The sequence below is a fragment of the Dama dama genome, chromosome 1 (genome assembly GCF_033118175.1).
Source record: "Dama dama isolate Ldn47 chromosome 1, ASM3311817v1, whole genome shotgun sequence".
NCBI classification, from domain to species: domain Eukaryota; kingdom Metazoa; phylum Chordata; class Mammalia; order Artiodactyla; family Cervidae; genus Dama; species Dama dama.
Window position 1 is genome coordinate 85082218 of NC_083681.1, and position 20803 is coordinate 85103020.

Below are 20803 nucleotides of genomic sequence, written 5' to 3' on the forward strand. Positions count from 1 at the left end.
AGCTGCCGCAGACACAGGCAGGCGCCTGCAGGGCCTGACACCCCCTGAGGGAGCTGAGAGGGGATCCCAGGGAGGAGGAGGAGGTTGGGTCTCACCAGGCAGAGGGCAGGGGTTGGGGTCTCAGGGTCCCAGGATCTCAGGGGTTTCAAGGGAGAGGTTTTGGGCTGGCATATGGTGAGAACAGGTATAAGACCACCCAAGTACCCAGGCTGTCCTGAGACCCTCCTGCAGACAGGCTCTCCCTGTCCCCCTCCCCCCTCAACCACACTGGGTCCCACGGATAGCGGGGGCTTCGAGAACAGGCCTGGCTAGGTGAGTGGGAGGCCATGGTCACAGGAAGGGGGAGTGGGGCGGGCAGCCCCCAGGGGCACCCCCAACACCTATCTGATGGGGGTGGATACCAAGATGAGTTTCAGAGCCTAGATCCTTGACTGTGTGGGCTAGTGGTTTCTGTTTTAAAATTTTATTTTTGTGTTGGGTTTTTGTATTCTGTACAGGCTGTGTTGGGTGATTGCTGCCGTGTGGGCTTTTTTCTGGTTGCAGACCGCGGGGGCTACTCTCTAGCTGTGGTGTGCGGGGTTCTCACTGCCGCGGCTTCTCTTGCTGCACAGCGCAGACTCTAGGCACACAGGCTTCAGCAGTTGGGGCACCCAGGTTCTGCAGTACAGGGCTCAGTAGTTGTGGCGCACGGGCTTAGTTGCTGCACGGCACGTGGGAATCTTCCTGGATCAAGGATAGAACTCGTCTCCTGCATTGGTAGACGGATTCACTGAGCCACCAGGGAAGCCCTGGTTTATTTTCTGACCCAGCAGCCATGCACTGTGCTCCATCAACCTTGGACTTTCAAGGATACTTCAAGGATTATCATAAAAGCTGCTAGCAACCTCTCAGTTGTCTGGTCACAAAAAGCCACAAACTGGGACTTCCCTGGCAGTCCAGTGGTTAACATTCTGTGCTTCCAGTGCACGGGATGGTGATGCCATCCAGCCATCTCATCCTCTGCTGCCCCTTCTCCTCCTGACCTCAGTCTTTCCCAGCACCAGGGTCTTTTCCAATGAGTTGTCTCTTTCCATTAGGAGACCAAAATATTGGAGCTTCGGCATCAGTCTTTCCAATGAATATTCAGGGTTGATGTCCTTTTGGATTGACTGGTTTGATGTCCTTGCTGTTCAAGGGATTCTCAAGAGTGTTTTCCAGCATCACAGTTTGAAACCATCAATTCTTCGGCACTCAGCCTTTATGGTTCAATTCTCGCATCTGTACATGACTACCAGAAAAACCATAGCTTTGATTATAAACTGTTGTTGGCAAAGTGATGTCTCTGCTTTTTAGTATTCTATCTAGGTTTGTCATAGCTTTTCTTCCAAGGAGCAAGCATCTTTTAACTTCGTGGCTGCAGTCACCATCCACAATGATTTTGGAGCCCAAGAAAATTGTCACTGTTTCCATTGTTTCTCCATCTTTTTGCCATGAAGTGATGGGACCTGATGCCATGATCTTAGTTTTCTGAATGCTGAGTTTCGAGCCAGCTTCTTCACTTCTCTTTTTCACCCTCATCAAGAGGCTCTTTGGTTCCTCTTCACTTTCTGCCATTAGGGTGGTTTCATCTGCATGTATTATTGCTATTTCTCCCAGCAGTCTTGATTCCAGCTTGTGCTTCATCCAACCCATCTATGATGTACTCTGCATAAGTTAAAGAAGCAGGGCGACAGTGTACACCCTTGACATACTCCTTTCTCAGTTTTGAACCAGTCTGTTGTTCCATGTCCAGTTCTAACTGTTGCTTCTTGACCTGCATACAGCTTTCTCAGGAGGCAGGTAAGGTAGTCTGGTATTCCCATCTCTTGAAGAATTCTCCACAGTCTGTTGTGATCCACACAGTCAAAGGCTTTTGTGTAGTCAATAAAGCAGATGTTTTACCAGATTTTCCTTTTTCTGTGATCCAACAGATGCTGGCAGTTTGATCTCTGGTTCCTCTGCCTCTTCTAAATCAGGCTTATACATCTGGAAGTTCTCGGTTCACATACCGTTAAAGCCTAGCTTGAAGGATTTTGAGCATTACCTTGCTAGCATGTGAAATGAGTGCAGTTGTGCTGTAGTTGGAACTTTCTTTGGCATTGCCCTTCTTTGGGTTTGAAATGAAAACTGACCTTTTCCAGTCCTGTGGCCACTGCCAAGTTTTCCAAAGTTGCTGGCATATTGAGTGAAGCACTTTAACAGCACCATCTTTTAGGATTTGAAATAGCTCACCTGAAATTCCATCACCTCCACTAGCTTTGTCTGTACTGTTGCTTCCTAAGGCCCACTTGACTTTGCACTCCAGGATGTCTGGCTCTAGGTGAGTGATCACACCATTGTGGTTATACAGATAATTAAGACCTTTTTTTTTTTTTTTACAGTTCTGTGTATTCTTGCTACCTCTTCTTAATCTCTTCTTTAGTTAGGCCCATAATGTTTCTGTCCTTTATTGTGCCTGTCTTTGCATGAAATAGTCCCTTGGTTTCTCCAGTTTTCTTGAAGAGATCTCTAGTCTTTCCCATTCTATTGTTTTCCTGTTCCTTTGCTTTATTCAAATCCCTTGTGATTATACAGTGGAAGTGACAGATTCAAAGGTTAGATCTGGCACACAGTACCGGAAGACCTGTGGCCAGAGGTTCCTAACCTTGTACAGGAGGTGGTGATCAAAACCATCCACAAGAAGAAGAAATGCAAAAAGGCAACGTGGTTGTCTGAGGAGGCCTCACAAATAGCTGAGAAGAGAAGAGACAGGCAGAGGAGACTCGGAAAGATATAGCCACCTGAATGCAGAGTTCCAAAGAAGAGCAAGGAGAGATAAGGCCTTAAGTGAGCCGCCAGGGAAGCCCCTCATCTGATAAAAGGGATTTCTCAGTGGGATCATAATGTGCTCAGTCCCCGCCTACGGGCAGTACGTCATAGTGCCGCCCCCCTGCCCCCCGCTGGGGGTTGTGTCTGCTGCTCTCACGGCCCAGGGGAAGGGGGTCCCCCAGCCTCTCCCATGGGGAAGCCACAGATCCGAGAATCAGGTGTGTCTCCCTGAGGATGTGATGGTACAAATCACGCAGTCGCCTTTAATCATCACCTCATACCCTGCATCTGCTCAGAGACACGGAGGGCCGAGGAGCCCATGGACCCTGCCACCTGGCCCCACCTCTGCAGCCACCCACATTCTGTGGGTGGATGGACGGATTACCAGCCCCGCAGGACAGGACTGACAACAGCCTCGGCGATGCCCAGCTCCTCAGCGCGCCGTCTGTCAGTCCCGAGGCGGCTTCCGGTTAAGGCCGGTGATGTCACAGGACCCGACCGAGGAGGAGCCTCCGCGGTGCCCAGCTCCACCCACGTGCTGTCCGTCAGCCCCAGGCAGCTTCCGGTTTAGCCCGGTGACGTCACAGGACGCGCCGGAGGAGCAGCCTCCGGGATGCACAGCTCCACCCGCTCACCGTCAGTCAGCCCCGAAGCAGCTTCCGGTTCAGCCCAATGACGTCGCTAACAAATCCGCTGGCCCCGATGAAGTCCCCCGCGATGATGTTGGTGCAGCCGGCGGCCGACCCCGGGCACTGGGCCCGCACCCACGCGCACAGGTCGGGGAGCCCCCAGAGGGTCAGCCTCTCCAGGGACCAGGCCGGGTGGACGAGGATGAACTCCAGGTTCTCCGTGAGGTTGATGCCGGCCACGAACAGCCCGCCTGGGACCGGAGAGGGGCTTCTGTTCATGGTGCCGGCTCCAGCCGCCCACGTGTGCGGTCACTAACCCACGAGGTCACGTGGCCAACCACCCCATGTGCTCACACCGACTCACACGGTCACCCGCCCATGGGGTCACTAACCCATGTGGTGACCCCTCCACGTGGCCACCCACCCACGGGGTCAGCAACTCACACAGTCACCCACCCGTGTGGTCGCAACTCAAATCAGTCACCCACCCGCACAGTCACCCACCCACTCGCTCACCCACCCACGGGGTCACTAAGCCACCTGGCCACCAAGCCACGTGTCCACCCACCCAGGGGGTCCCAAACCTGTGAGGTCATGCGGTCACCTGTCCGCGTGATTACTCACTCACACTGTCACCCACCCATGTGGTCACCCACTCAGGGGGTCATCAACTCACACAGGCACCCACCCACTCGGTCACCCACCCACGTGGTCACCTGCCCATGCGGTCACCTGCCCATGTGACCAGTAACCCATGGGGTCACCCGCCCATGTGACCAGTAACCCATGCGATCACCCACCCATGTGACCAGTAACCCATGCGGTCACCCGCCCATGCCGTCACCTGCCCATGTGATCACTAACCCATGGGGTCACCTGCCCATGCTGTCACCCCACCCAGACTCTGGCCTCTGCAGCGGTCAGAGCTTCAGATGTCTGACAGAGACCAAAGTCCAGACAGCAGGGGCTGACAGCGGTGTTGACTCATGAAGTTCTGTTATAGAGGGCGAGCAGGCTGGAGAGTGACCCCAAAGATGTCCACATCCTCGCCCCGTGTGGTGGACACAGTAATGTCCGCCCAGATGTCCACATCCTGAGCCCCTGTGGCGGACAGAGTGACGTCCCCGAGGACGTCCACGCCCTAACGTCCCCTAACATGTCCTGTTCCATTTCTCCACTTGAACACAAAGCCAGCCCCTTGCCCTAGGACACGCGTGTGACCAGGCGTCCCGGTGCAAGGTGGGCATTTACCTGGGCGGCCGCAGCTCTTCATGTGCTCCAGGTAGTGGATGAGGTCCCGGGGCTTCACCTTGTTCCCCCACCAGTAGGGAATCGCGGGCCACAGTTCCGCGTGCCGGCTCACGGACGCCTCGTCCTCGTAGGACAGGATGACCTGCTGGCCCCGTGACCACAGCTGACGCAGAGTCGGCACCTCCTGGGGGGGATCATCCGGGTGCCCGTAAGACGTGTGCACAGGGGTTATTGGGCTGCCTTGTGACACAGTGTGTCAGTTATTGGGGGTGTGCGAGAAGCTACAGTGATGTGTGCATTATTGGGGTGTCTATGAGCAGTGATGGACTGGTTATCAGGGTCTCTGTGAGAAGAGACAGTCGTGGTGGATTATTGGCGTGTCTGAGTAGAGACACTGGTGGGTAGATCACTGGGGTGTCTGGAGATGGTGATGGGTGGGTTATTGGGGTGTCTTGAGCAGTGGTTGGTAGATTTTGGGGGTGTTTGAGTGGAGACATTGGTGGGTAGATTACTTGGTTGTCAGGCAGTGATGGGCAGATTATTGGGGTTCCTGAATGGAAACAGGTGGGTGGATTATTGGGGTTTCTGATAGGAAATGGCAGGTGGGTTACTAGGGCATCTTGAGGAGTGACTGATGGATTTTGGGGGTGTCTGAGTGGAGACCGGGCAGGGTGGATTATTGGGGGTGCCTGTGACCAGTGATGGGCTGGTTACTGGCGTGTTTGAGTGCAGACAGTGGTGGGTGGATTACTGGGGTTCCCTGAGTGCCGTCACCTGGTGCCTGAATCAGCCTCATGCAGCCAGTGGACAGTCTGATTACAGTGCAGCCTGGCGCTCCCACCGCCCCCGCCGCGGAGAGCATGGGGAGCTCGCGGCCCCTGCTCACCCCGCGGGGACACAGCTTGTCCCCAAAGATGTTCTTGATGCAGCCCACCAGGTACTCGTGCAGGCCCTCCGTCATGCCCTCGAAGTTCCTGCAGGCCAGGACAACCACCTCCCGGGGGTGGTTCTCCAGCCACTCCGAGATCTCCGTGAGCGTGTCCTGGGCGGGGGTGGGGAGAAGGGCCTTGTGCTGAGAGGCGTGGGTGGGCTTCCCCCAGCCGACCGCTCCGCAGACGGTCAGGGGTCCTGACACACACAGAGCATGGCGCCCGCCCCCAAGGGACCCAGCCTCCCCGAGTGGCAGCGGGGAGTCTTGGGTGTGTGTGGGCGTGTGCACACGCTCCTGTAGGTACGGGTGCACACGCATGTGTGTGCGCGCACAGCAGCAGGGAGCAGTGCTCATAGGATTGTGTGAGGTGTGCACTGCAGGGAGCGTGCCGGGCCAGCAGGGTGCGTGGACAGTGAGGCCCAGGGATGGCGCCCCCAGACCCCGAGGGTCGCTGGGGTCTGTGGTGAGGGCACCGGGGGCCGCGGGCGGAATGAGACATGGCGTGACTTGGCAGCGGAGAGAATGGACTGGACACAGGAAGACGCGCCGGGGACCCGGTTTAACCAAACTCCGGGAGACGCCCCAGCGGCCAAGGCTACAGGTCTGAGTTCAGAAACAAACGCACGCTGGTCGGGAATTCTGAGTGACTCGTGGCCAGAGGTCAGCCCTCTCCTGCCTGGAGTGGACGTGTGTCTGTCTGAGTGGGCGTGTGTCTGTCCCCTTATGGGTCATCATCTCCCACCCGGGGTGGACGTGTGTCTGTCTGAGTGTCCGCCTGTCCGCCCCCTTAGGGGTCAAGTGTCTTCCACCTGGGGTGGCCGTGTGTCCGCCCCTCTAGGGGCTGGCGTCTCCCACCCGGGGTGGACGTGTGTCTGTCTGAGTGGGCATGTGTCTGTCCCCTTAGGGATCAGCGTCTCCCACCTGGCGTGGACGTGTGTCTGTCTGAATGGCCGCGTGTCCGCCCCCTAGGGGCCGGCGTCTCCCACCTTGGGTGGCCACGTGTCTGCCACCTAGGGGCCGGCGTCTCCCACCCGGGGGCCCCGGCTTGCCCTTACAGGTCAGCCCCTGCTGCCTGGACCGCCCGTGGCTGTCCCCGGCTGGCGCCCCCGCCCGCACGGCGCCCGCACCTCCACGAGGGCCGTCGTGTACACCATGTGGACGAAGTGCAGGTTCCTCTCTGCGCCGCCCTCCACGTGCGCGACCCGCAGGTCCAGGTACCTCACGCCGGCGTCCAGCTGCTCCGCGACGCTCAGCACCTGCACACAGGTCGGTCGGCTGCGCCGGGCACAGGGCGGCCCCGCCCCGGCTCGTCGGGGGCTGGGCCCGCGCAGAGGACGCCCAGCTGGGGGCCCCGCCGTCCACCTAAGGTCAGCATTGCTGCTGCCGCCGGGCTCGGGCCCTGCTTCTGGGGGCGGGGTCTCCAGGGTCACTGGTCACGTGGAGCAGAGCCCGGGCCCAGACCGTGGTCTTGGGTGGGGGTGTCCCTGCAGGGTCCAGCCTCACCCTCCTCCCTGGCAGTCCCTGGGCGGAAGCAGCCCAGGCTCCGCAGCACCCCAGCTGGACCCTTGGACGTGAGGACACACAGGACCAGCAGAGGTCTGCCCCACCCCCACAGAAGCACTAGGAAAGGCAGGGAGGGATCAGGGGACAAGGAAAGGGAGAAACCTCTGCCCGCCACATGAATAAGAGGAAAAAGCCAACAGTAACAGCAACACAAATGAAAAGTGAAAGTTGCTCAGTCATGTCCAGCTCCTGGCAAGCCCATGGACTGTAGCCCGCAGACCCCTCTGTCCATGGGGTTCTCCAGTGACATGCCATTCCCTTCTCCAGGGGATCTTCCCAGCCCTGGGATCGAACCCATGTCTCCCGCATTGCAGGGAAGCCCTAATATAAATTAGTAGCAGAAAATGTACTGTGTCCTCTACATGGAGTCATAACGGAAAAAGAAAAAAATAAGGATAAATTGGAAAGAAAATAACAGATGCTCTCTGTTAGAAAAGAAGCAAAGACTAACATTAACATAAATTAGTAGCAGAAAATGGTACCATGTTCTCTACACAGAGTCATTATGGAAAAAGACAAGTATCTAAGGATTAAAAAGGAAAGAAAGCGATAGTCTCCCTCTATCCAAAATAAAAAGTAAAAACTAATATTAACATAAACTAGTATCAGAAAACGGTACTGTGTTCTCTGCACGGAGTCATAATGGAAAAAGAAAAAAATACAAGGATGAAAAAGTGGGAAAGAAAATCACAACCCCCCCCCCCCCGATCCAATCCAAAATAAAAGAAAAAGCAAAGGTTAATATGAATATTGTCAGCTACACAAGGGCACTTGCCATCTGCCTCTAAAAGGATTAAGTCAAGGGCTGCTGCAGCCGCTGACCTTCAATACCCCCCACAAAGACCCCACCCCGCCCCCTGCCCACACCCCAGGACCCCCCCCCCCAAGTCATAGCACTTGAGACCCCAGCACCCAGATCCCCCGGACGGAGGGACCCCAGCACCAAGGGGCCCTCAGGACCGAGGGCCCCCGGCTCCGCAGGCCTCCTGGGCTCTGGTGGACCCGCCCCTCTGGATGTGAGCTCTGCCGGCCGGGCGGCAGGCGCCTGACCCGAGCAGGAATGAGGTTTGCCCACATTCCAGCCTGGGCTCTCCACCCCTCAGGACCCCCCGAGCAGGATTCCAGCAACTGGGAACCTCCCAGGAGGAAGCAATTACAGGAGGCAAGAGATAGCAATTACATGAGGCAAGAGGTGTGCTTGACAGTCTCTGGTCCTCTGGGGGAGGACCAGCCTGAAGCCCCCCAGGTGGGGTACAGGAAGGCAGGGGCCGTCTGCCCCCCAGGTGGGTTCTCTGCCCCGCACCATCCGCCCCCGGCTGACGCGTCTGCCGGCGACAGGACCGCTGTGAGTTGGTGCCCCCTCCCCACAGGGCCCCGCCATCGACCCTTCTCCATCCTGCATGATGACTGCCGCCCACCTGGCTTCTCCCCACCCCTAAACCCCGATCCACCCTGGAGGAGCACTGCAGGGGAAGGGGGTGAGTGCCTGCCTGCGTTCTCAGTCGTCTGATTCTCTGTGACCCCACGGACTGCAGCCGGCCAGGCGCTCCGTCCCTGGGATTCCCCAGGCAAGAATCCTGGAGTGGGTGGCCATTTCCTGCTCCAGGGGATCTTCCCCACCCAGGGATCAAACCTGCGCTTCCTGCATTGCAGGCAGATTCTCTACCATCTGAGCCACCGAGGAAGCCTCCCTGGAGTGGGTGTCGGGCTGCAAACACAAACCCACCTCAGAGGATGTGGGAACTCAGCTATTGCTTATCTGGGAGCAGGAAGGAGCTGTCCTGTCAGCTCAGCTGCACAAAGGGAGGGACCCTCCCCTCCCCTCCCCTCCCAGCTCCCCCTCCCCCTCCCAGCTCCCCCAGCCTCTCTGACTTCAGCCTGTGATGCTCTTAGTCCATGCGTCCCCCTTTGGCTTCAGGTTGGTCCACAGTAAAGCTGTGTCCTTTGCTACCTTTCTGGAAGGCTCTCTGGGTCAGGAAGATCCCCTGGAGGAGGGCATGGCCACCCACTCCAGTATCCTTGCCTGGAGAATCCTACGGACAGAGGAGCCTGGCGGGCTGCAGTCCATAGGGTCCCAGAGAGGCAGATGCGACTTGAGTGACTAAACAGCAATTGTGCTTTGCAGCGGGTTTGTTCTCAATCCCGTTTCCCCAGCAGGGATGAGGACGCCGGCCCGTGGGTGACACCGGCTGCTGGAGCTGGGCCGGGGCCCGGGCGTGCCCGCAGACCCTCACCTGGGTGGTGGACCACTTGAGCACCACGGGCAGGGTGACGCACGGCAGCGCTTTGCCCAGGAGCTGCAGCAGCCTCGGCTCCTTGCTGGAGATGGGCGACTTCTTGTTCAGGCAGTAGGTCATCGTGTCGTGGCTCCCTGCGGGCAAACCAGGCGGGGGGACCCGTCACCCCGGAGCCTGTCCTCTGTGCCCCCAGCCGCCCTTGGGACGCACAGCAGGGCACGCAGGGCACGCAGGGCACGGGGAATCCTGAAAGTCATATCCACCAGACCTGGGAACCAAATCCTGTTTTGCGGTGGGGCCTTTGCAGATGTGAGAAAGTGAAGAGCAGTTTGTTTAAGGAGTCCCGTTTTTGAACAGGAAAGGCTTAAGGTGGCTTTTGATTTTATGGTTGGTTGCTTCCCAGGTGGGCCGTGGTAAAGAACCTGCCTGCCAGTGCAGGAGGCGTAAAAGACACAGGGGCGATTCCTGGGTCGGGAAGATCCCCTGGAGGAGGGAATGGCAACCCACTCCAGGATTCTTGCCTGGAGAACCCCACGGACGGAGGAGCCTGGCGGGTGCAGTCCATGGGGTCACAGAGAGTGACATGAGTGAGCACAGACAGACCCTCTCTAGTTACAAGTACTTTGAAGTTGTTCATAGTACTTTCAGGCTCTTTATGATGCTGGTGTTGTGGGTCATGTGTGGTTTCATCTATTCTTTTTGCTTTTAAATCTGTGTGGTCTGTTTCACAGACACTGTGGAGAGATTCACAGCTTAGCAGTCACCTGGGGATGATCCAGAAATCCTTCCCTTCTGTCTCTGAAAATAGGTTTGGACAAGCTTTATTTCTCCCCCCACCCCCCAGCTTTTTTTAAAAAAAATTATTCTCAGAGTCAAGGGATGGGAAGGAGGATTTACAAGTTCACAATATAATATGGTTTAATGATGTTATGGATGAGTGAATGGGAGGGTGGATAGATAAGTGGATGGATAGATGGTGAGTGGGTGGATGGACGGATAGATCAGTGAGTGGGTACGTGGTTAGATGGAGGGATGACTGGATGGATAGATGAGTGGGTGGATGGACAGAGGAGTGGGTGGTTGGATGGGTGGGTTCTCAGCATGGGGTCCATGCACACGGTGGTGTGTGACTCACCATGAAAATGAGTGAAACTCTGGCACAGGCTACATCGTGGATGGACCTTGAACACACGATGGTCAGTGAGAGAAGCAGAGAAGGACACGTTTTCTGTGTCCATTTATAAGAGATGTCCAGAACAGGCACATTTGCAAAGACAGAAGCAGGTGAGTGGTGCCCGGCCTGGGGCAGGGCCTCAGGAGTTCTGTGTGAGGACAGCGGCCGGGCCCTCTTGGGTGGAGGCTGCCTGAAGACCCAGACGCCACCTCCTTGCCCGCGGGGAAGCAGCGGAAGGGCGGAGAGCCGGGGTCTGCGGTTCCCTGCCTGCTCCACACCCGCAGGGAAGGGCCGTGTGGGCCCCCTCCCGGGGAGGGTGGGGTGGCCGGCATCGCCCTGGAGAGGGCGAGGCGAGGAGGAGTCTGAAGCTGCCTTGCGTAGGAAGCGGCACTTCCTGTTTGTCCGTGTGCGCCCCCAGCGGGCAGGGCCCAGGGTCGAGGCCAGGGCAGGGCCCGGAGTCCGCGCGGCCAGAGGAGTGCGGGTGGAGAACGGGACGCGTCTGCACCTCGCGAGGGGAGCAGGCTGGTGCTGGCCGGCGGGGATCCTGCCCGCCCGGGCCGTGGTGGCCGCGGGCCGCCCCTCCGATGGCCTGAGCACAGCGGTGTCGCCCTGGAAGTGCCCGCCTGCCTGGGCACCGCCGGGCATCCCCAGGTCCAGATGCCTGCCCACGGCTGAGCTTTGCAGCACTTTGCGACCAAACTGGCTGGAGTCAGAGGTTCCTCATTTTAAGTAGCTAGTTCTGGTACCACGAGTCGTCTGGGGGCGGGGTGGGCACCTTAAACTGTGGGCCCTCGGGGTTCAAGTGCAGAAGGTGCTTGAGCGAGCTCTGATGGAAAACGTGGGTGCGAAGTTCCCAGGGGGCCTCGGCACTAGGACAGCGGCTGAGAAAGCACGACATCCTCCCCGCCCCCACCAGGGCTGGCCTGTGTCCTGAAGGCAGGCTCTCGGGGCTTCACGTTCCTTCCGGGTTGAGGATGAAGTGGACGCAGACGGGAAGGTGCTGGTGTGTGTATATGTGTGTGCACACGCATCTGTGTGTGCGTGTGTGTTCGGTGTGTGTGTGTGCACGCGCGCGCGAGTTTGGTGTGCAGTGTGCACGCGTGTGCACGTGTGTGCGTGCACGTGTGTGTGCCTGCATGTGGTCATGTTTGGCACTGAGGCTTCGCACACCCGGGACCATCTCGCGGCCGCCTGCCCGCCGAGCCGAGCCCGCGGGGCCTCACCTGGGATGGAGAGCTGGTGCAGGGGCACGTCCCAGAGCCGAGAGCTCAGCGCCGACATCCAATCCGCGTTCGCCTTGGAGGCGCAGGGCAGGCCGCGGAAGGAGCCGGGCGAGCTCACCCGCCCGCCCATCGGAGGCCGAGCCTGGGCGGTCTGGGGGAGGAAACGGGGCTCTGCGGGAGTTAAAACAGGACGAGCAGAAGGCGCGGTGCTGGCGGCGCGGAGGCGTGGCTCTGAGAAAGGGGAATCCGCGGACTTGTCTCCAAGAGAAAGGAGGATGGGGTGCTGGAGAGGGGAGACGAGCTCTAGAGACAGATAGACACAGGGAGAGTTGGACGGAGACGCGAAGAGAGACACGGGCGCTGAAGTGAGGGTTTGAGGGGGCGCAAGGGAGGGGGGACAGCGGCCAAGAGACAGACCCCAGCCCTCAAGTCTGTTCTCTGCTGCTGGAGCTGTCGACCCCCTCCAGAGGGCCCCCCACCCTCGCGCTCTGCACCAGCCCCCTCCTCTGAGGGGCCCGGTTGAGCCTGCGGGGTCTCGAGGGTGGGGGGCTCCCACTCGAGGGGGATGGAGCGCAGGCACTAGGTCACACCTCCTTCGCGCCCCAGAGGCGCTCTCTCCATCGGGTGGGTGTTGCTGCAGTAAAAAGTGACTGGACAGGCTCCCAGGGTGAAGCACCCACCTGAGCAGCTAAGAAGCTGGGAGCGCTTCCGGTCAGGGTCTGAGTGTCCCCTCTCTCCTGCTATGGGTGGGTGTCCTGACAGGGTGGGGACAGAGGAGTGAAAACACTAGAGTCTTTACCCACGTGGGGCCAAGCGCGACCATCCCTGATGCCAGGAGACGATTTAAAACAATCACCTGGAGACATGGACCCGGACTTGAGTGGCGGCTGCAGACTCGGCCACCTGCCTGGCCCCTGACCTCGCTCCCGGGCCCCTGACCTCGCTCCCGGGCCTCTGTGCCTGGTCTTCCCACCGGGGAGAGGGGACAGAGCCCTCTGCGTGGTGTTGAAGGTGACCCAGGGGTCCAGGAAGCCCCACCCTCACCCCCCATGTCCTGGAAACAGTTTCTGCGAAGACCCCTCCCTGTAGACTCAGATCCTCACTCCCCTGACCCGGCCACACAGACCAGTCCCTCCCCGGGATCGTCCGTCGGGGCCGACCCGGTCATTCCCAGGACCAGTCAGAACAGGAGCCTGCGGCCCGCTGGTTCCGCCTGCCCAGCCCCAGCTGCAGCCACTGTTCCTGCTGGGGCAGAGGCCTCCCCTCAGGGCTCCTCCCGAGTCAGGGCCTGTGGTCCACGTGCCATCAGGACCCCTTTCATGGCACACACGTGCCTGGGCCTTTATTCTTGTGTTTACTGCTGTCCACGGACAGGGCTTGTCCCTAGTCTTAAGGTCCCCTCTCTGTAGTAACAGTCCCCTTCTGTTGTCATAGTCCCCCCTCTACAGTAATAGTCCCCTTCTGTGGTCATAGTCCCCCCTCTACAGTAATAGTCCCCTTCTGTTGTCATAGTCCCCCCCTCCACAGTAATAGTCCCCTCTGTTGTCATAGTCCCCCCTCTACAGTAATAGTCCCCTTCTGTTGTCATAGTCCCCCCCTCCACAGTAATAGTCCCCTCTGTTGTCATAGTCCCCCCTCTACAGTAATAGTCCCCTTCTGTTGTCATAGTCCCCCCTCTACAGTAATAGTCCCCTTCTGTTGTCATAGTCCCCCCTCTACAGTAATAGTCCCCTTCTGTTGTCATAGTCCCCCCTCCACAGTAATAGTCCCCTTCTGTTGTCATACTACCCCCCACAGTAATAATCCTCCTCAATTTCAGTAGTCCCTTTCTATTGTAATAGTCCCCCCCTAAGGTAATCGTCCTCTTCTATCATAATAGTCCCTCTCCCTTTGTCTTAGTTTCTGTATGGTGATAGTCCCCCCTCTACAATGGTAGACCACTTTCTACCGTAATAGTCTCATCTATACTATAATAGTTCCTTCTCAACAGAGCGAGTCCTCTGTTGTAACAGCCCCCCTCTATGGTAAGAGTCCTCCCTCCACAGAAATAGTTCTGCCTCTTCTGTAATAGTCCCCCTGGACAGAATGGCCCCCTCTATTGTAATAGTTCCTTTTGTTACAATAGTTCCCCCCCCCCATTGTCATGGTCCCTCCTCTGCTGTAACAGTCCCCACAGTATCAGAGTGCCCCTATTATAACATTTCCCCCTCCACAGTTATAGTCCCCCACTGCAGTAAAAGTCCTCCTTTATTATGAGTCTCCTTTCCACAGTAGGGCTTCCCTGGTGCCTCAGCTGATGAAGAATCCGCCTGCAATGCAGGAGACCTGGGTTCCATCCCTGGGTGGGGAAGACCCGCTGGAGAAGGGAAAGGCTACCCCCTCCAGTATTGTGGCCTGGAGAATCCCATGGCCTGTATGGAGTCAGAGACGATTGAGTGGCTTTCTCCGCAGGAACATCCCCCTACATGGTCATAGCCCCATGAATTGTGTCTCCCGTCCATCATATTAGTCACCTCTCTACCATAATACTGCCCCTTGCACAAGTCAAGTCCTACCTCCATGCAATCATCCTGTCTCCAGAGTAGCAGTCCTTCTCCCTGCAGGACTCTTATCCTCCTGTAATCGCCCCCTTTGCTCTTCACGCTAACCCTTCACAATAAAAGTCTTTCTAATCTGAATGTGATTTTCATCGGCTTCAACAAGTTGCAAGTAGAACACACAGCAAAACAGTATGTTAGAACCCCCAGCACGGCCCTGAGGAGCACCTGTGGGCGTGTGTGCCCCATCTCGTAGGCTCCTTTGGTGTGAATGTGTCACCATCCTGGGGACACCTGTGGGTGTGTGTCTGTCTGCCCCTCACAGAGACCACCTCCCCCGTAACACAGGTCTGCCCGCTGGGTGTCCTGTCCCCGTCTCCCCATAACACGGGTCTGTCTGCTGGGTGTCCTGTCCCCGTCTCCCCATAACACAGGTCTCCTGCCCGCTGGGTGTCCTGTCCCCGTCTCCCCATAACACGGGTCTGTGTGCTGGGTGTCCTGTCCCCATCTCCCCATAACACGGGTCTCCTGCCCTCTGGGTGTCCTGTCCCCGTGTCCCCATAACATGGGTCTCCTGCCCTCTGGGTGTCCTGTCGCCGTGTCCCCATAACATGGGTCTGTGTGCTGGGTGTCCTGTCCCCGTCTCCCCATAACACGGGTCTGTGTGCTGGGTGTCCTGTCCCCGTCTCCCCATAACACGGGTCTGTGTGCTGGGTGTCCTGTCCCCGTCTCCCCATAACACGGGTCTGTGTGCTGGGTGTCCTGTCCCCGTCTCCCCATAACACAGATCTCCTGCCCGCTGGGTGTCCTGTCCCCATCTCCCCATAATACGGGTCTGTGTGCTGGGTGTCCTGTCCCCGTCTCCCCATAACACGGGTCTGTGTGCTGGGTGTCCTGTCCCCGTCTCCCCATAACACGGGTCTGTGTGCTGGGTGTCCTGTCCCCGTCTCCCCATAACACAGATCTCCTGCCCGCTGGGTGTCCTGTCCCTGTCTCCCCATAACACGGGTCTCCTGCCCGCTGGGTGTCCTGTCCTCGTCTCCCCATAACACGGGTCTCCTGCCCGCTGGGTGTCCTGTCCCTGTCTCCCCATAACACGGGTCTGTCTGCTGGGTGTCCGGTCCCTGTCTCCCCGTCACACAGGTCACCTGCCCAGTCCTGAGCCCTCCTGTCTCCACACCCCGGGACCCCTGTTCCATCACAATCCTGGTCACTGTGTCACAGGCCCTTCACCCTCCCGTTTGCGCTGGCCTGAGACGGTGCTGGCTTCACTGTGAAGGGAGGGCGAATGTCCCATCCCCCGTGGACACCACGCCTGCACTTGCAGGACACTTTCCCGTCTCCCAGGCACACACGTGTGGTCACCTACCCGCTCTCCCTCGGCTGCGAGCTCCAGCTGTGTGGTTCCCAAGTGCAGATTGGGGAGCGCTCGGCAGTAGGGCCACCCAGCCTCGAGGCCTCGGACAGCAGCCCAGGGAGCAAGCGGGGTGCACCTGCACGCCCCGAAGGCCTCTGCTCCGCGGGGCACTTTCTCGTCCGCGTCTGCCGTGCCCTCTGCGTCCTCGGGCCACTCAGGTGAGCGTGTGGGGAGCCTGCCGGCGAGGGCAGGTTCCGCCCCCGCGGGCCCCGGGGACACACGGGGGAGGCCCCGTGTGATCGCACGCACGTCTGCGGGTGGGCACACAGACAGCCCGGATATAGTTCTCAGGTGAATGAACGGATGGAGCAATGCAGGGCCGGCGAACCCAGCACACAGCCGTTCCTGTCATCCTGCTCACCCAGCCCCCTGAGTGGTCAGCAGGCTTCACAAGCGCCAGGCTCCTAGACCTTTGCTCAGGCCGGCAAACTCACCAGCCCCCTGAAAGGCTCACCGGGTCCCCTGGATACTCACCAGCCCCCTGAAAGGCTCACTGGGTTCCTCAGATACTCACCAGCCCCCTGAAAGGCTCACTGGATCCCCACTCACCAGCCCCCTGAAAGGCTCACCAGGTCCCTCAGATACTCGCTGGCCCCTTGAAATGCTCACTGGGTCCCCCAAACTCGCTGGCCCCCTGAGACACTCACTGAATCCCCAAACTCACCAGCCCCCTGAAATGCTCACTGGGTCCCTCAGATTCTCACCGGCCCCCTGAAAGGCTCACTGGGTACCCCAAACTCGCTGGCCCCCTGAGACACTCACTGAATCCCCAAACTCACCAGCCCCCTGAAAAGCTCACCGGGTCTGCCAGACACTCGCCAGCCCCCTGAAACATTCACTGGGTCCCCTAAAATCACCAGCCCCCTGAAAGGCTCACGGGGTCTGCCAGACACTCGCTGGCCCCCTGAAACATTCACTGGGTCCCCTAAAATCACCAGCTCCCTGAAAGGCTCACCGGGTCTGCCAGACACTCGCCAGCCCCCTGAAACATTCACTGGGTCCCCTAAAATCACCAGCCCCATGAAAGGCTCACCGGGTCCGCCAGACACTCGCCGGCCCCCTGAAACATTCACTGGGTCCCCTAAAATCACCAGCCCCCTGAAAGGCTCATGGGGTCCGCCAGACACTCGCTGGCCCCCTGAAACATTCACTGGGTCCCCTAAAATCACCAGCTCCCTGAAAGGCTCACTGCATCCCCCAAACTCGCCAGCCCCCTGAAACCTTCACTGGGTCCAGCAAGCACTTCTGGGCTCCCAACGTGCTCATCCACTCCGACCGGTCCGTGGCCCTCTCCGCTCAAGGTCAGGACAGGAGACCTGGGCCATCAGCTGTCCTCGCCCAGTGGCCCCGGCCCGCACAGCGTCAGCGCCGGCTCAGGACTCGTGATGGGCTTGTCACCGCGCCCCGCGAGCCGCAGTCCGGGGGCTCCGTCGGGCTCCGTCGGGCTCCGCGCTCCCGCCCGGAGGGACTCTCCTTCCTCGTGGAGACCCCGGGTGGACGCCTCCCTTCCCCCGGGAGTTCCCGGCCCTCCAGCCCCTGCCGCAGCGCAGTCCACTGCCCAGGGCCCGGGGCCCGAGCGCGCAGACCTGCCGGGACCCCCGCCTCACCTCGGGAGTCTGCCCGTGTGTCTCCCCGGGGGACGCCGCGTGCGCGCTGCACTCCCTGACCGCGGAGTCCAGCGGGGACTCCCGGCTGCTCGCTCGCTGAGCTCGTTCTGCCCGCGGGAGCTGCAGGCGTTTCCTCAAAGGCCGGCTGGATGCCGGGAACACCCAGTCCCCGAGGGGGAGGGGACCGCCTCCCAGACCTGCCCCGCCTCAACCCCTGCATCGCCCGGCTCCAGACCCCTTGCGCGGACAGCGCTGCCTGGCCGGGTTGGGGGGCCCGGGTCCTCCCGATAGACAGTCTGCAGGGCCCAGCCCTGCCCAGGGGCCGTCGCGGGGACATCCCGACTGACCGTGGGTCCAGCCTCCAGGCGGTGGGATGCCAGCGCGGCCCGGGTATGACCACGGGGGCCCCGAAGGCCGTGAGCTGGGCTGGGGCGACCTGACCACCTGGCTGAGCGCTGGCCACGGTCCAGCATGTGGTTGCTGGCGCCCAGGACCGGCGCAAACAGGACTGTCAGCCCAGGGCTCCGTTGCATCATCCAGGCCTCCAAGCCTTTGATCCCTCCGGGTCACGCTGGTCGGCAGGTGGCCAAGTCCTCCACCAAAGTGTCCGGCCCTTGTGCCCCGAATGGCCCTTGACCCAGCCGTGACTCTGGTCTGTGGTCTCCACCGGTGAAGGTGGATCCCCAGGGCATGTCCTCGCTTGCAGACCCGCTGACCTGAGCTGACCAGGGACCCGGGGGTCAGTCCCTCGCCCTCTGCGAGCGCCGTCTGCTCCTCCCAGTGAAGCGCCTTGTCCCCCCCGCCTCCCTTCCCCCCATTGTGGCTGGAGGTCAAGGGATCAGAGCCGGGCCATGAGTTCCAGCTCATTGCCAGGGAACCCTCCTGGTGGCCAGGCTTTGCAGGTAAAGAATCTGCCTGCCATGCCCGAGAGCGGGTTCGAGCCCTGGGTGGGGAAGGTACCCTGGAAGAGGAAATGTCACTCCACTCCAGTGTTCGTGCCTGGAGGGCTACAGTCCGTGGGGTCACAGAGAGACAGCACAGGCTGGCTGAGGGAAACAGCCTCAGGTGGCCCTTCTCCCCTCACTCCTGAGTCCCTGTTGCAGGTGCTGCTTGTTCCCTCTGGCGGCTCGCCTTCCCGCGTTCCTGAGCTCGGTTCCCCGCCGGCTCCCTCCTGGCCCCATCCCTCCCTCCGGGCAGGGCTTCCAGCCGCCCCGACTCCTCTCCCTCCAAGCCAGGTCCCCTCCCCGCCCCGCGGTCACCCTCCTCAGTCACAGCACCTGGATTTCTCCAGATCTCCAGAAGCCCTGCTTTCTGCTGGAAAAGAATTTGCAGACACAGAGCATTTCAGAAGGGAGAGAGTTGATTAAGAACCAGGAGCAGAGATCCTGTGAGCACCGTGAGCGAAGCAGGCTGACTACCTGTCAGAGCAGGGGGAGTCGACAGTCCTCACGGGCCAGCAGCCAGTTTTTATACTCTCTGCGTCCTTAGTCGCTCAGTCGTGTCCAACTGTTTGCGACCCCATGGACCGTAGCCTGCCAGGCTCCTCTGTCCATGGGATTCTCCAGGCAAGAACACTGGAGTGGGTTGCCATGCCCTTCTCCAGGGGATCTTCCCAACCCAGGGATCGAACCCAGGGATCCTGCATTGCAGGCAGATTCTTTGCCATCTTAGCCACCAGGGAAGCCCTCAGAACAGAACATTCCTGCTGGAAGGCTGGCTTTAGGTGATTGGTTGGGGCACTATAGGGGTTTAGTGGAGTGGGCATCTTTGGTAATTTGGGGTCTGGAAGCTTGTTAGCAAAAATCAGGAGGCTTTAGGGAACCGGTAGAAAGGGGCTGGGGCTTCCCAGGTGGCGCTAGTGGTAAAAACCCTCCTGCCAATGCAGGAGATTTAAGAGACCCAGTTTTGATCCCTGGAGGTCAGGAAGATCCCCTGGAGGAGGGCATGGCAACCCACTCCAAGATTCTTGCCTGGAGAATCCCATGGACAGAGGAGCCTGGCAGGCTACAGTCCACGGGGTCGCAAAGAGTCGGACTTAACAGGACGTGACCAAGGGGCTCAGTCAGTTTCAGAGGTGACCTTGGTTCTGGGCTCTGCTTCTGTGGCCTTGGGGCAGGACGGCACACTTCTCTCAGGTTCCAGACGGGGGACATTGCACCCTGGACAGCTGAGCATGAAGCAAGGGGATGTCCCTCCTCAACTTGGTGGGTGGTGAGGGGTCTGAGACAGGAGGAGGGACCAGAGACCCCAAAGGAAGGCGTCCCCTTGGCATCACTGGCTCTGCACACGGACAGAGGGCCCCAGAGGATGCCAGGGCTTCAGGGGCTGGACAGGCAGGGCGCCGACCCCCACTGGAGCCCCCGTGGGGGACTGTCCTGGTTACAGTCACACGTGCGGCCAGTGACCTCTGGACATAACAATAAGCCTGTGCCTTTTTATAGCCAGGCCTTTTCCAGACATTGCTGCAGCAGCTGCTGCTCCCGTGCCTGACCCCACCCCTCACCTTCTTCCTCCAGGTGCAGCTCAGAGGCCTCCTCCTCCTCCTCATAGCCCCCGGCCACCTCTCGTAGCCGCGTGGTCATGTCCGACTCTTTATGACCCCGTGGACCGCAGCACGCCAGGCTTCCCTGTCCATCACCATCTCCCGGAGTCCACCCAAACTCATGTCCATTGAGTCAGTGATGCCATCCAACCATCCCATCCTCTGTCGTCTCCTTCTCCTCCTGCCCTCAGTCTTTCCCAGCATCAGGGTCTTTTCCAGTGAGTCAGCTCTTCGCATCAGGTGGTCAGAGTATTGGAGCTTCAGCTTCAGCATCAGTCCTTCCAATGGATATTCAGGGTTGATTTCCTTTAGGACTGACTGGTTGGATCTCCCTGGTTGGATCTCCTTGGTGCCTCCCAAGGCACCAGTCCTCCGGGCTTCTCTGTGAGATTTCCCAGGCAAGGATATTGGAGTGGGTTGCCATTTCCTCAACTAGGGGAATCTTCCCAACTGAGAGATTGCAATGCAGGCGGATTCTTTACCACTGAGCCACCAGTGACATCCAGTCACCTGGTGTCCCCTACACTTCCTCTGAAAACTGTGGGTTGCTTCTGTCTCCATGGGTGTGCTGCTCTGATGATTCATATGAATGAAATCAAGGACATGTGACCCTGCTGTCTGCTCCTGTGACCTCAGGGTCCATGCACGTGGGGCCAGGTGCCAGGGCTTTATCTTTCTGACTGATGTTCCTTCAGGGAATGGGAGAGCCATTTATAGGCTCAAATAAAAGTGATGGCCTGTGAATTCTGCTTTGACGGAGCAACCCCAGGGAGGATGAGCAAACAGTGGACGCCCTCACCCAGTCCCAGCCCCGCGTGCCCCTCTGGCAGCCCCCAGCCTTCCCCCAGCTGGAGTCCCCTCTTCCT

At 59.2% G+C, this 20803-nt stretch overlaps 1 protein-coding gene across 1 annotated transcript; it reads right to left on the minus strand.

Moving 5' to 3' along the window:
* Positions 1-2967: 2967 nt before the first annotated feature.
* Positions 2968-12288, minus strand: PLCXD1 (phosphatidylinositol specific phospholipase C X domain containing 1). The gene is made up of 6 exons (XM_061154637.1): positions 11835-12288; positions 9435-9571; positions 6765-6893; positions 5593-5748; positions 4707-4890; positions 2968-3706 (listed from the first exon to the last, which is right to left on the minus strand). The coding sequence occupies exons 1-6, from the start codon at positions 11962-11964 to the stop codon at positions 3468-3470; spliced, it is 975 nt and encodes a 324-aa protein (XP_061010620.1). The 5' UTR covers positions 11965-12288; the 3' UTR covers positions 2968-3467.
* Positions 12289-20803: the final 8515 nt, after the last annotated feature.